At 41.4% G+C, this 14396-nt stretch overlaps 1 protein-coding gene across 1 annotated transcript; it reads left to right on the top strand.

Annotated features, from left to right (window-relative positions):
- The first annotated feature begins 5853 nt into the window (after nucleotides 1-5853).
- Nucleotides 5854-13849, top strand: LOC145390094 (selenocysteine insertion sequence-binding protein 2-like). Its single transcript, XM_080265158.1, has 6 exons — nucleotides 5854-6281; nucleotides 7207-7323; nucleotides 8462-8559; nucleotides 11936-12090; nucleotides 13440-13564; nucleotides 13828-13849. Exons 1-6 carry the CDS (start codon nucleotides 5854-5856, stop codon nucleotides 13847-13849), a joined length of 945 nt encoding a protein of 314 aa, XP_080121284.1.
- The last annotated feature ends 547 nt before the right edge of the window (nucleotides 13850-14396 follow it).

Genomic DNA, 14396 nt, shown 5'->3' on the forward strand with positions numbered 1-14396 from the left:
AGAAAGATATCCCACTTCCTCTGTATCTCTCTTGTTTCTCTGAATTTTCTCCAATCCGCATTTTCAAAAAAGTTTCTCAATCCTGTAAAATTTGCTTTGCCAAAGTTGTATCTTCCCTGTCTATGAAGCTCGTCTCTTGGCTCGACGTTTCCTATTAACATCTGGAACTCAATGACCACGTGATCACTTTTTCCCAAAGGACAGAGATATTCCAATGATTCTATTACATTGGGTTCTTTGGTGTGTGTGTGTGTGTGTGTGTGTGTGTGTGTGTGTGTGTGTGTGTGTGTGTGATGAATGGGAAATTTTGAAACCGGTCTTAAATAGTTTTTAAATATTAATACAACAATCAAGTTGCTAAAAGTAACGTATAAGAACATACTGTAAGAAGAGAGAAAAACTGCAGTAGACCTTTTGGTCCATGCTAGGCAGCTACAACAGGAATAAGACTAATCTATGAGAATAATACAAGGATAGCACAGAAGAAGGCTCTCCACAGAAAATACACACACACACACACATGCACCTACACCTACACGCATGCACGCTCACACACACACACACACACACACACACACACACACACACACACACACACACACACACACACACTCTCTCTCTCTCTCTCTCTCAGGAGAGGAAGAAGAAGGGAGGGGCTGGAGGAAAGAGGGGGATAATCCTTCTAAGGTCACCTGCATTCTACGTTTGACCCAGACTTGGGAAGGAAAATACAGGTTTCTCTCCGCCAGTTTATATGGAACAGACTATAGTACTGTAGTAGTAGTAGTAATAGTAGTAGTAGTGGCTTCTGTAGCCCCAGGGTAATCTGGAAAGTGAACTCAGAGGACAGCAGGCAGAAGTTACTCTTCTTCTGCAGTCAACTAACCTCACGTAGAGGAACAAGGAAGGACGTAAGGGACATTGGTATAATCAAGCAGTGGAGCTGCATGGTTTTATCAGTGCCATCACATGAAGGCACTACCAGCACCATCAAAGGGATGATGGAGAATGATGCCTTTATGTGGTGGGTGACACTGATATGATTGGGTATTGGAACTACCTGGTTATACAGATGTCCCTCACCTCCCTTTCTTTCCCCTGAAGAAAGGATGGTGGGCTGCAGGATAGGGGCAACTCCAGCCTGCTGTTCACTGGGTTCACATTCAGATGAACCTAGGGCTGCAAAGCTACTACTGTACTACCATTAAAGGAGTTCATGTGCTGGAATATGTATTTACCTGCAATAAAAAATGAATAGCACTATGCCACACTTATTTTTTCTCTCAATTTCAGGTGAGACGAGGGAAAATTAGAGCCAATAAGAAGAAAAATTTATCAAAACTGAAGAAAGCAGCTAAAAGACTGCAGGATGATAGAATAGCAGCATTTAAAATTATATTTAATGGTAGGTAAATTTACATGGTGTGTTATTACATTCAGTGTTTTGATAGATTGCATTAATAATAATAATAATAATAATAATAATAATAATAATGATAATAATAATAATAATAACAATAATAATAATTAGTGGTAGGTGGTGGCGACCATCATCCACTCACTTGGTGTAGTGCTGCCTACTTCTTCCTTAGCCTTTATCATTCTTTTTCTGTGCCTGCCCTCTTCTCTTCCTATTTCTCCCATCTTTCCTGTCACTTCTTATTGCTTTTCTTTCCTTTACAGTTGGCTTTACATTGAGTGACAAGCCAAATGGTTTCCTGTAAGCCAAGAACCATTTACTACGCTGGGTGGTAACCATATAACCAAACCATATGTGCTCCCAATGTGTCAGCAAGTGGGTTGGTGAAGGGTTAGTGCCCCTCCCTGTAAAACAAATAACTCAAAGTCAAATGGCCACCCCTTACGGGATTATGGCGTCTGGCAATAGATAGATGAATAGATAGATAATAATCATCATCATCATCATCATCCGGACCAGCAAGTTCAATCCTTTCACGCCTGACAATCTCCATCTGCTCTCCCTGACACGCCGTACACATAAAATCAGCATTATCTCGCAGTCTACCTCTGATACCACTACATCTCTTGTGCACCCATTTATCACAAACACCGCACAAGATGGAATTACTTCCCACGCCCTTGTGGCAAACTGTAAATGGCCACCTTCCCTCATCTTTGACAGTACCGCCACCAACCCTAGATATCATCACTTTTGTTTTATCTGCATTTACCCCTAAGCCCTTGTGCCCCATACCATCTCTCCACTTCCTAAACCATTCCTCCACCTCCCTTTCGTTCTCTGTAGTCAACACCAAATCATCAGCATACAACATCTCCCATGGGAGTCCGTTTCTAAAGTCACATGAGAGGGCTTCAAGTACCATGATAAACAACATGGGACTCAAAACTGACCCCTGATGCACACCAACATTCACGGAAAACTCATCACTGAAATCTCCATTCACTCTTACCTGGGTGCGAGCACCCACATACATAGCCATAACCACCCTAACCAGCCACTCCTCCAAGCCAAGCTTTCTCATTGCCCACTTCACCACCTCTCTAGGGACTCTGTCAAAGACCTTTTCCAAATCAACAAAAACAAAATACAGACCCCTTATCCTACCAATATATTTTTCCTGAAGCTGTCGGACAATGAATATGGCATCAGTGGTCTCCCTACCTGGCATAAACCCAAACTGCATCTCATCAATATTCATTCTTTCTCTAATCATACCTTCTAAAACTCTCTCCATTAGCTTCATTATCTGATCTAAAAGCATTATACACTCAACCCCCTGCTATCACGCATTCAGCTATCACACTTATCTGCTATCACGCACACATCAAATGCACAACCATACATGCTATCACGCACCCCAAGACCGCTATCACGCGTCGAGTTTGAAGACAGGCTAAGTGAAACTTATTCACACGGCACTTCATACGAGGTTTGCAGAGGATACGATGGTTAATCGGAACGGTAACGTGGTAAAATTCCCGATTATAGCACGGGCATTTGGAATGCATCTGAACGGATTCCTGCCGAGGACACGACGGGCAAAACAGTGACCAAAACCCATTCGGCTCGAAAGAATATATCGTACTACAGCATTGAAATTTAGCCTAATGCTGAATACTTTTTGTATTTTTGAATAAATATCAGTCATTTTGAAACCCTTATAAAGAGTTAATATTTCTTATGCCGAAAAAACTGTGATGTCGATAAAGTAATCACGTGTTTACAACTGAGACGGGGCTCTGATGACAGTGTGAGGAACGTGTGTGATAGCATCCAAGTTTTGTTCCACTTAAATGTTCCTCAGCCATTCCTGATATAAGGTACCATGTGATACCCCCTTTAGCTGTGGACACTAAAGAAATGGAGACAGCCAAAGAGGTCTGGCGGTAACTAAGCCACTCCCAAGCCTCGGAACCCATCAAACCACCCAAGCCGTAATCCTTATAAAAGTTTGATGGCCTTTTATGTTGTTTATTTATTCATTATACTGTTATTATTAATGTAATAATGCTTTATTTCATGTTAGAGGAGAGATTGGCAGGAAATTGTAGGCATAAAGTGGTTAAAAGTTAGAAAAATGGGCCACCGAAAAACCAATTAGAAATTTTCCCATTGATTGTTCAGTTCAGCTATCACGCATTCAGCTATCACGCGCGTTTCCTGTGACCAATTAGGCGTGATAGCAGGGGGTTGAGTGTACCTCTTTAATTTCCTCTTTCCAGGGCATCACCCTTCCCTTTATACACATTTACAATTATACTCCAGCCAATCATATGGGACAACACACTCACAAATAATCATATTTATCAGGTCAGTGACTAACCTCACCCCTATATCTCCTAAGGGCTTCAACATTTCGGCAGTCAACCCAGACACACTTGCTGCCTTCCCCACCATCATCCTGCTATTTCCTCACTCACAGTAGCAGCATTATTCATAGGCCAAGGGTCAAACACTGGATCTGCTGGCTCAAACCTTCCCTGTCCCAGTCAAACTCCCCATTCAAGAACCGGCTATAATGCTCTCTCCATGCATCTTTAATATCCTCACTGTTCACCACTACCCTTCCTTCATCATTCTTCACACACTGCTCACCTATAATATCCCGATTATCCCTCTCCATCTGATTTGCCACCTTAAATGTCATATTTTTCCTTTCCCCATGATTTAGGTTATCAAGTAAAGTCTCTGTGACTGACTTCGCCCTGTATACCTCTCTTCTAGCCCTACGCTTGGCAGTCAAGTATTCCTCCTTGCTACCACCCTTCTTCCATTCCAGGAAAAACCTTCTTTTCTCCTTAACTGCAGCTTCTACACCCTCATCCCACCACCAGGTTACTTTATATTTTGATGGTCCTCTTGTCCAACCGCATGTTACCTTAGTAACTGTCAAGAGATTGTTCTTGAGGGCTCTGTACTGTTCATTAATGCCTCTGTCTACAGCTCCCTGTTCAGCCACCACTCTCCTCATCTCGCTGTAGAAGGCATCCCTTACTACTGTACTTGGTTTTTCAGCTTCCATATTTTCCTCCTAGGTACATAAGTCCTCTTTTTCATCACTCGTTCTTTAAGCACCATATCACAAATCAATAGTTTCTGCTGCTGGACACACTCCTCACTTCCTATAACTTTAACATCCCTCACTAACCTCCTATCAGCCCACCTAACCAGAAAATAATCTATCTGACTGCTATTTCCCCCAGACTCATACGTAATTAACCTACTGTCTCTTTTCCTAAAATATGTGTTGCACACAATCATGTCCGTTGCCTCCCCAAACTTGAGTATCCTTTCCCCTTCCGCATTCCTTATACCATACGCACATCCCCCATGTACTCCTGCATAACCTTGTGCTGCTTCACCTACAGTACATGACCATTTAAATCCCCTCCCAAAACCACTATCTCATGATTCCGCATACCACCTACTACACGTATTAAATCATCCCAAAATCTATCTTTCTCTGCTTCATCCAATCCTGCCTGTGGAGCAGATGCCGATATAATTGCAGCTATCTTTCTACTGGATAGAATTTTCACTACCAATATCCTATTGCTTACTCTCATAACATTCATAATATATTCCACCTATTTCTCCGCAATCAGTGACATCCGCAGCAGGGCCCGACAGCAATGAATGAGTAAATGGGGAGTGTGTCGTCCTGTCTCGGCTACCTCCCTTTCCTTGGGGGAAGCAGCCTAGGTATATAGATAGATAGATTTCTCCGCAACCATCACACCAACACACCCATATCCGTCTGTCCCCCCCTGCCAAAACAGCGTATAGTAACAGTCCTTCCCAACAATCTTTCTGGCTGATCCACCCTGTACCAGACTTCCTGCAAACACGCCACATCCACCCACGTCCTACTGAATGCCTCAACAACTTCCCCTGCTCTTCCCCTCAAACTTCCCTCATTCCATGAACCCACCCTCATCCCCCTGGTTGATTTACTGTCCTCAGGCTTGCTTTGAAACTTATTCTTGTGTTTTTGTCATAGTCAGTATTAAGAAAGGGGGATAGACATACCTCATAACTAAATTACCTGGATATCATCTGGTGGTAGCGAGAATAAATAGAAATGACAACCATGGGCAGAATGGGTTATTTTCCATGTGTTGACGATGATGATAATGTAATTACAGTTTTTTCCTTCTCAACTCAACAGAAGCAAAGAGAGCCATAGAGAGACAGAAGACACAACCTCCTACAAGTTCATCAACACCAGCGGACCTGTTACCTGTCGAGGAGGAGGAGAAAGAAAAGAAGGAGGGGGTGAAACGGGATGAAGAGACCGTTAGGAAGGAGTCGACACTGAGGAGACGAGCCATGTGGGGGAAACTGAACACGATGATAAACTGGACAGTGAAATGAAGGGTGAAAAGGAGAGGAAACAGGAGATAGGAGAGAAATATAGTGATGGGAAGAAGATGGATAGTTTAATTAATGATGAAGTAGAAAAGCAAGAGAAAGGAGAAAAATCCAGTGATGAGGAAAGATTAGACAGTGATAACAAGGGTGAAATAGATGAAAAAGAAGAGAAAGGAAGAAGATTGAGGGTTGAGAAAATATTAGACAGTGGAACTAAGTGTGAAGTAGATAAGAAACGAGAGAAAGGGGAAAAATCTAAGGCTGAGAAAAACCTAGACAGTGGAAATAATGGTGAAATAGATAAGAAAGAAGAGAACGATGAGAATTCCAAGGGTGAGACGCACATGAATGCAGAGAGAGCCCGGTGGATAATATTTCAGGAACTGAAGATGCTGGCAGATCCCGTCCATCACCGTAATTTTAGAGAGTAGGTGTTTTTTTTAATTGTGAGCCACTTGAATGCAGTCAGATCCCTCTGTGTGATTAAGTTACGTTCGTGGAAAAAAAACAGTCAGTTGTATATCAGATGTAGGGATCATAGCAATCTTATATGGGAAATTGGTGATTATTTGTCGAAAAAGATGCCGAAATATTAAGATCATATAAGCAAACAATTGCACAATGGAAGATCGTATAGTGGGGTTTAGGTGCACTGATGTATTGAATATTGGTTAGGTAGTATGTTGTTACTGGTAATAGGGTAGAAGGGAGTGTGCTTAGTTGGTGTGGTCATATGCTATACAGGTATTTGCCACTCGGTGTCCACAGTATGTTCTGAAAAATAGGATGTTAAGTGATCTGGACATTAAGCGACTACCATAACTTATGCACTGAATACTGTACTGTATATTGTACTATATATACAGGTATGTGATATATACTGTACTGTATATTACTTGTAAAGTACAGTATGAAAAGCCCAAATTAAGACAAAAACACATATAGCCTTTAAATTTAAAATACCTGACTGGATGTGGGTGCCTGTGGCCGGTGTTGATGACACTGTTATACAGTAAACTTTTTACTGCATGTTAGTAAACTTTTTACAGTTTTTTTTTTTTGGTCTATTTTTTACAGCTTTTATGTAAGTAGATTAGGTTAGCATAGATATGGCTAGGTTGGGTTAGGTTAGATATGGTTATGTTATGTTGTTAGGTTAGGTTAGCTTGGGTTAGGTAAGATTATATTACCAGCATGTTAAGTTAGATTACCTTAGATTTACCGGTAGTAATGTTCAGTTAGTGAAGGTTAGGTCAAGTTAGGTTAGGTTAGTAAGAATGAAATGACTTAGGATGGATTAACCTTCGGGGTGAATTGATGAGAAAACCCTCTAATCTGACGCCTCTCCCCAGGTACTGCACCCATGTTGTGACAGATGAAATTAATGAAGTGGCAGCAGAATTGCTCAAAGCTGTGGTTCTGTTCCAGAGGCGACTGTATGCACGGGACCCTGCCAAGGGTGCCATCAAGTCAGTTGATAATTTTTGTTGTTGCTGTTGTAGCACAGGTAGTAGTAGTAGTAGTAGTAGTAACTGTGACCCCAGGCCTATGTAAACAAGAAGCCAGTGGACTATAGGCTGAAGCTGACATTTTTCTGCAGTCCACCATTTTTCAATTGGGGGATGGGAAGGAAATTGATGGTTGTTTGTAAAACCAGGCAGTGGAACCACCGAGTTATATAGGCACCGGACTACTGGCACATGAAGGCGTTCTTTGCCAGCACCTGCTTCAAGTGAAACCGCCCTAAGTGAGACATATTTCTGGTTTGTGACTGAGTGGTTAAAGCTTAAAAACATTCATTTCTAACTTGCGAGCAACTTTATAATGAATCATAAGTAACTTTAAGTGAATATCGTCATCATCATCATCATCATTATCTAATCCTGTGTTGCCCCATGAGGAGTGTAGGAACCCAGGGCTAGGCAAGTTGGTCCAGACATTTAAGATGAGAGTGACCAGCCTCACTCATCCCTGAGTGGCATTACATGAGCAATAAACCCCAACCATCCCTTGGATATAAACCTACATTGGCTTAATCTGGCAGGAGTGCCTTAGTTACCCACTAAACCACCAGGTGCCATAGTTTGGTTATGTGGTTATCACCCAGCGTAGTAAATGGTTTCCTGATGTACAGGAGACCATTTGCCATGTCAGTCAGTGGAGAGTCACCTGTAGACAGAAGGAAGAAGAAAGAAAGAAGGAAAGAAAGAAGAGGAAGGAAGGAAAGAAGAAAGGAAGAGAGGAGAGGACAGTCACCTGAGAGCAGCACTACGTCGAGTGAGTGGATGGTGAGCGCCCCCACCTACCACTAATAGATGTTAATTCATCAGCAGCAGAATAATGAAACAGCTTTTAAAGTGAAACAGCTCTAACCTATTAAAGTAGAGTGATATTTTCTATTTTATTCTCTCATGATACAGTTTTATTCAGCATAAGAGAGACTTTGAAGTAGAGAGGTTAGAAATACCCTCCATCAACCCCATCACCATAGAAAGTCTTCCAAAGGAAAATGAAATAATCTGGTAGTTATGAAAATACAGTTGATTAATACATCGTTGGATTCATGCTATTAATTTAGGCCAAATTGTAACTCCCTTTTTTTGACAGGCAGAGGTTTGTGTGTGGGCTGAAGCAGACAACCAAGTTAATGGGCAAGATGTCATGCATCATTATGGCACCAAATATACAGAAGTGCTATGAACCAGGTAACAACATATTTGCATGTTTGTTTTAACCCGGCTCAGATCCTAACCTCTTTCAGCTCAGTTGATGGCCAAATGTAGTTGGATGAGAGTCAGTTTGACAAGCAACCAAGGAGATTCCTACCTCATAATGAAGGCTTACAGAATTTCATATGCCCTTGACTTGGTATTCAAGGTGTGGAAGTGGCCCAGCTTTGTCAGCTGAAAATTAACCAACAATAGTGTGTCAGCTGTTATTATATTACTGTATCCCTTTTCTATGTGCTTAATTGAGTGAAGTAAGCGGTGATTGATTATTTGTTATTTCATGTCATTGTTTGGTCCAATAAATTTTGGGTTAAGAGTGAATGCGTGAGAATGTTGTACAGTATGGTACAGTACAGTACAGGTACTGTAAGTAGTGTTATAAACAGTAATGTAGTAGTAACCACAACCCTAGGCTTATCTGAATGTGAACCCAGTGGATTACAGGCCAGAGATGCCATCTTCTTGTAGCTCACCATTCTCCTTTTAGAGGAGAGGGAGGGAGTTGAGGGAAGTATGTATAACTGGGCAGGGGAGCAGCTCGGTTATATCAGTGCATCCAAATGTAGGTGTCCTTTTCTAGCTCCATCGTTTTGTTTAATTTTTGAAGGCTCTATGCATCGGTCTTGGTCACCTAATGGCGGCTCTCCATGCTGCTCGATCTGTGGCAGCTTCCCTATTCAGTCCCTCATCCCTGAGGTCACACTGAATGACATCGTCCCAGGTGTTTTTCGGTCTGCCTCTCGCAACCCTACCCCTAACATTAACACTTCTCACTTTCAGCACCCATTTATCATCATTCATCCCCTCCACATGCCCAAACTATCTCAGTCTGCCTCTCCTCATCACAGCACCAATACAGTCCAGTCCCAACCTACTCCTCAACTCTTCCATCATAAACCTAGCTCCCCCAGGCCTCACACTCAGGGATGCACTGCACATCCACCTAATCATTGTCATTTCTGTACATTTGAGCTTGCGAATATCCTCTTCCTTTACTGCCAGGTCTCACTACCATACAGCATTACACTCCTAACAAAAGCTGTATACAGAGATCCTTTACCACAGAGGGAGAACCCTCTCAATGTCAGGAGAGGCAACAGCTCCCTGAACTTCTTCCAACCACTCCTTGCTCTAGCCACAGAGCTAGCTCCAGCCCTGCCACAAGCACATAACATGTCTCCCAAATAACAAAACTCTTCCACACACTCAAGAGATCCACCAGCAAGTTCAATCCTTTCACGCCTGTCAATCTCCACCTGCTCTCTCTGACACACCGCACACATGAAATCAGCGTTATCTCGCAGTCTACCTCTAATACCACTACATCTCTTATGCACCCAATTATTACAGACACTGCACAAGATGGAATTACTTCCTATGCCCTTGTGGCAAATCGCACATAGCCATTCTCCTTCTTCTTTGACAGTACTGCCCCTAGCCCTGGATACCATCACTTTTGTTTTTTCTTCATTTACTCCTAAGCCCTTGTGCCCCATGCCATCTCTCCACTTCCTAAATAATGTAAAATGTACCCAATACAGTACTGGTATTTGTCCCTCAGCATCGTTTTAAGTGTGTTTAATGATGGAAAGGGTCGATTGTAGCCAACCAGTTTTTAAAAAATAATTTCTGAAATTTGATTAAAGTAAAACCTGTATGGTCTCTGTGTATTTTTACTGACTGCACTCTGTTGTGTGTAGCCTTTGGTAATCTATACATTTCAGTTCAGTTCCCTGTACAGCATCCCTTCACATACACTGTACCATTCACCTCATATGCTTTATACCTCGCTCTTATTTACCTATATTTTTCTGTTATACTCATGGATCAATTTTCTCTCAGTCATCCATTCCCCTGATTTAGTTGTCCCCACTGCCATCATTACAGATTTTTCTTACTCCTCACATTTAGGTACTTGTTGAAATGTTCTCTCCATCTCTGAAGTATTCTGCAGTACAGTTTTCTGCAGATATACAGTACAGTACTTTGTAAGGGCTAGGGCTGAGTAGCAGGGATAAGAAGCTTGGAGATGTAACACTCACAGCCATTCCTTTTAGATAGGTTCCCAAGAGGACATATGGTGTTATAGATGAAGCTAATAATACTGACTGTACACATGGTAAAAAAAAAGGATCATCACTCAGATTATATACAAAACAGTATGACACCACAAGTGATGGATATTACAAAATGCCCATTATTCCCAGCCCACATTACTAGTACTACTTCTTAATGATGCAGTGAATGATGTGCTAGTGACATTCTTTTATCTTTTCCCTACTGAATATTATTTGTATAGGCACAATCACATGAAAATACAGTAAAAGTCCATTAATCCGAACGCTGATAATCCGAAAATCCCAATAATACGAATTTTTGAAGAAGGCCGACAAACTGTGCATTACTGGTGAGTTAAACAACCCATGACATCTCTTAGTTTACCAATTACAGTTTGTGCCTTCAATAAGGTGTGTGGCACAACCCACCACCTTCTTTTGTTGTATTAGCACTCCATACCTTTTACAACAAAAAATATTTCAATATAGTTCAGTAATACATTAAGTAAAAGATTTGTGTAATACGTAATGTTAATATGTTCCATATTGTATTATGAATGAATGAAAAGTGATCCATTCGGTAAAATTTCAGTTTAAACATGAAATTAAAGTGTCTTAGGGGTCCCACCCAAAAATCCGAAAAATCTGATAATCCGAATGATTCTCGGTCCACTGCCATTGGGATTGATGGACTTTTATTGTACAGCTTATTAATTTTAGACATCTCAAACTTTAATAATTATTTTGGGTATCAGTGTCCCCATCCTGCACAGTAATTTATCATGTATGCCATCTCTGTACTGACCCTTTTCCTAGTCTGAAGTGCTGCTTTATACCTGGTACTCATTTTGTCTTAACTTGGCCCAGAGTTTTGTCATTTCTAGCTCAGTGGCTGAAAAAGACAATGCCCTGTACTCTGGCTGTATATTCTCTTCATAGCACCTCTTCTTGACTACTTTTTTTTTTTACTATAACCTGACATAAAATTGCCATCTCTCTATTGTAAATGCTGAGTTGTAACAACAGATTAGCACTAGAATATAATGCTAGTAAAAAAAAAAAAAAAAAAAAATCCTGTGGAGGGAATATAGAGCCATAGCATTGCCTTTTTCTGTCACTGGACTATGTGAAATAAGTGGCAACAGGAAAAAAAATCTGGACCTTGTTAATGTAAAAGAAGCATAGTATAACCTTGTAGTGTTTATCTTTTGCAACACCTCAGCATTCAAGATGAAGAGCTGACAGTTTTAGGCCAAGCAGAAGCAAGAGTAATATAAGGCACTCTTCCCCTGCAGGAGGTCTAGATGATGCTGTGGAAAAGACACTACAACAAGCAAAACTGCAAGAGGTGCCGGTTGTATTTGCACTGTCGCTGAAGAAACTGGGAGGCCTTACCCACATCAAGCAAAACATTTCCTGTGTTGGCATCATTAATTATCAGGGAGCTCAGGTGCAGTCACTTATGTTTGAATTCATGTGATGTTTGTGCTGGTTTTGTTGGTTATTTTGTGGAAGTAGTGTGTGGTGAGTAAGGATGGAAGCAGTATGATGAGTAAGGATGGAGGCTGTGTGATGAGTAGTATGGAAGCAATGTGATGAGTAACGATGGAAGCAGTTTGACGAGTAAGGATGGAAGTTTAATAGAGTGCAGGAAAAAAAAAAATGGTACAATGAGATACTGACCAAAGTTTAAAAAATAAAAAAAAATAAATCCCCTAGGCTCAGTAGGTTAAGGCAAGGATAATTTTTTTTTTTTTTTTTTTTTAATGGTAATGACCTAAAATTGCCATCTTGTCATTGTGACTGCTAGGCTGTAACAGTAGATGAACACTAGAATATGGTACTTGTTGCAAAGAAGTGTGTGGAAAGTACAGTACTGTGTGTTGAGCTGTAGCATTGTCTTTTTCTGCCATTCAGCCACCTGTAGTAATCTGCAAAAGGACAAACATCTGGGCCAGGCTGAGGTAAAAAAGGTATTGCTCCATGTCTGCAGGTAGCATTATGTAAGCAGGTGGTGAATCAGTAGAGAGGTGATCCACTATCCCAATGGACACAGATTTGAATCCCGGCTGGGGCATGGAATGGTTTAAGGGATTTGAATTTGACATGCCATAAAAACACCCCCACTAATACCATTACACCAGTCCTGTATGAGACACCCCTAGTATGTATTCAGTATGGGTGGCGGGTGTTAGTGCTGAAGTGGTGACATGTGGAGGTCTATGGTTTGTAGAACTGCTGGGCCTCAGGGAAAGGACTGTTAAGCATATGTCCAGAGTCAGATACATTAAAGGAAAAAAGTATGAAGTAAAATGACGGTTTTGCATTTAAGCCATAATTGTCAGAGTAACATTTCACTATAGTCCTTTTGCCTTAACTTGGCCCAGGTTTTGATCCTTTTGCTGCCTATTTCACGTATCTCAGTGGCAGAATGAGACAGTACTTTGGCTCAACATGATTTCCATAGTACTTCATTTCTAGCATTATATTCTAGTGCTATTCTCATGTTACAACTCAGCAGTGAAGGTGGAGAGATGTCAGTTTTATACCAAGTTACAGTAGAAAGGGTAAAGTAGGGTGATGATGATGATGATGATGGTGGTGATACTATACTTAGATCCTACCTCAACCTTGCTGTATGTGGGAATAAGGGTCTGGATGGTGATGATGATGATGATGATGATGATGATTATGATGATTATTATTATTGTTATGACAATGATGATAGTGATGACAGCAATATGAGATTGATAATGCTGTAGTGGCTGATGATGATGATTTGGATTGGCTTATTTTCAGGACTCCTTCCACAAGTTGATGGCTCTGATACCAGCTGCAAAGGAGAAGTACCAGGCTTTGGTCAGGAGTCGCCAGCAGGCCATCCTTCCCCTATCCACACCTCCTCTCCCTGCTCCTCCCCCTTCGTCACTTCCTGACCTCACCCCTTCCCCCTCCTCGTCACCTTCCCCATCCTCCACACCCCCTCACATCACCCCTCCTGCTTCCTCACTCCCTGAACCCACCCTTTCCCCCTCCACCACACTGCCTCACCCCTATCCTCCTCCCTCCTCCATCCCTCCCACCACCGCTAACTCAACACACATCATTCCTATATCCTCTACAAAGGAATCCACTAATTGATATTCGAGTTCAGTTTATATTTGTGCACTGTTTTCTCTATTGTAAGGTTTGCTTGTGATTGTTTGTAAAGCATGGGAGTGTTGAAATGCAGTCCATCCAAATATAAATTGCTGTATATAATCTTTGTACTCTAACTTGGTCCAGATTTTCATTCTTTTGCAGCTTATTTTACATAGCTCAGTGGCAGAAAAAGACAATACTTCAGCTCTTCATCCTTTCCATGTAGCATTTCTTCATGACTAGCATCATATTCTAATGCTAATGTATTGTAAATCAGCATTCATGATGGAGAGATGGCAATTTTATGCCAGGTTAGTGTAAAAAGAGTATAATGACGGGTGATGGAGTTAGAGTGATGTAATAATTAGAAGCAGTTGTAACCTCAGGATTATCTGACTGTGAACCCAGTGGACTGCAGGCTGAAGTTGCCACTCTCCTGCAGCCCATCATCCTCCATTTGAGGGGTAGGGAGGGCATTGAGGATGTTTGTATAACCAGGTAGCTTCACCACCTAGCTACATCAGTGCCACCACATGAAGGCATCCCTTTTCAGGATGAAAATGTTGTAATGCCGTCAATCCAAATATGAATGATAATTACGGATGTTAGGGTTCG

The sequence above is a fragment of the Coenobita brevimanus genome, unplaced genomic scaffold (genome assembly GCF_032717465.1).
Source record: "Coenobita brevimanus isolate Jiangsu-jjx unplaced genomic scaffold, ASM3271746v2 jjx.HiC_scaffold_2817, whole genome shotgun sequence".
Lineage (NCBI taxonomy): Eukaryota > Metazoa > Arthropoda > Malacostraca > Decapoda > Coenobitidae > Coenobita > Coenobita brevimanus.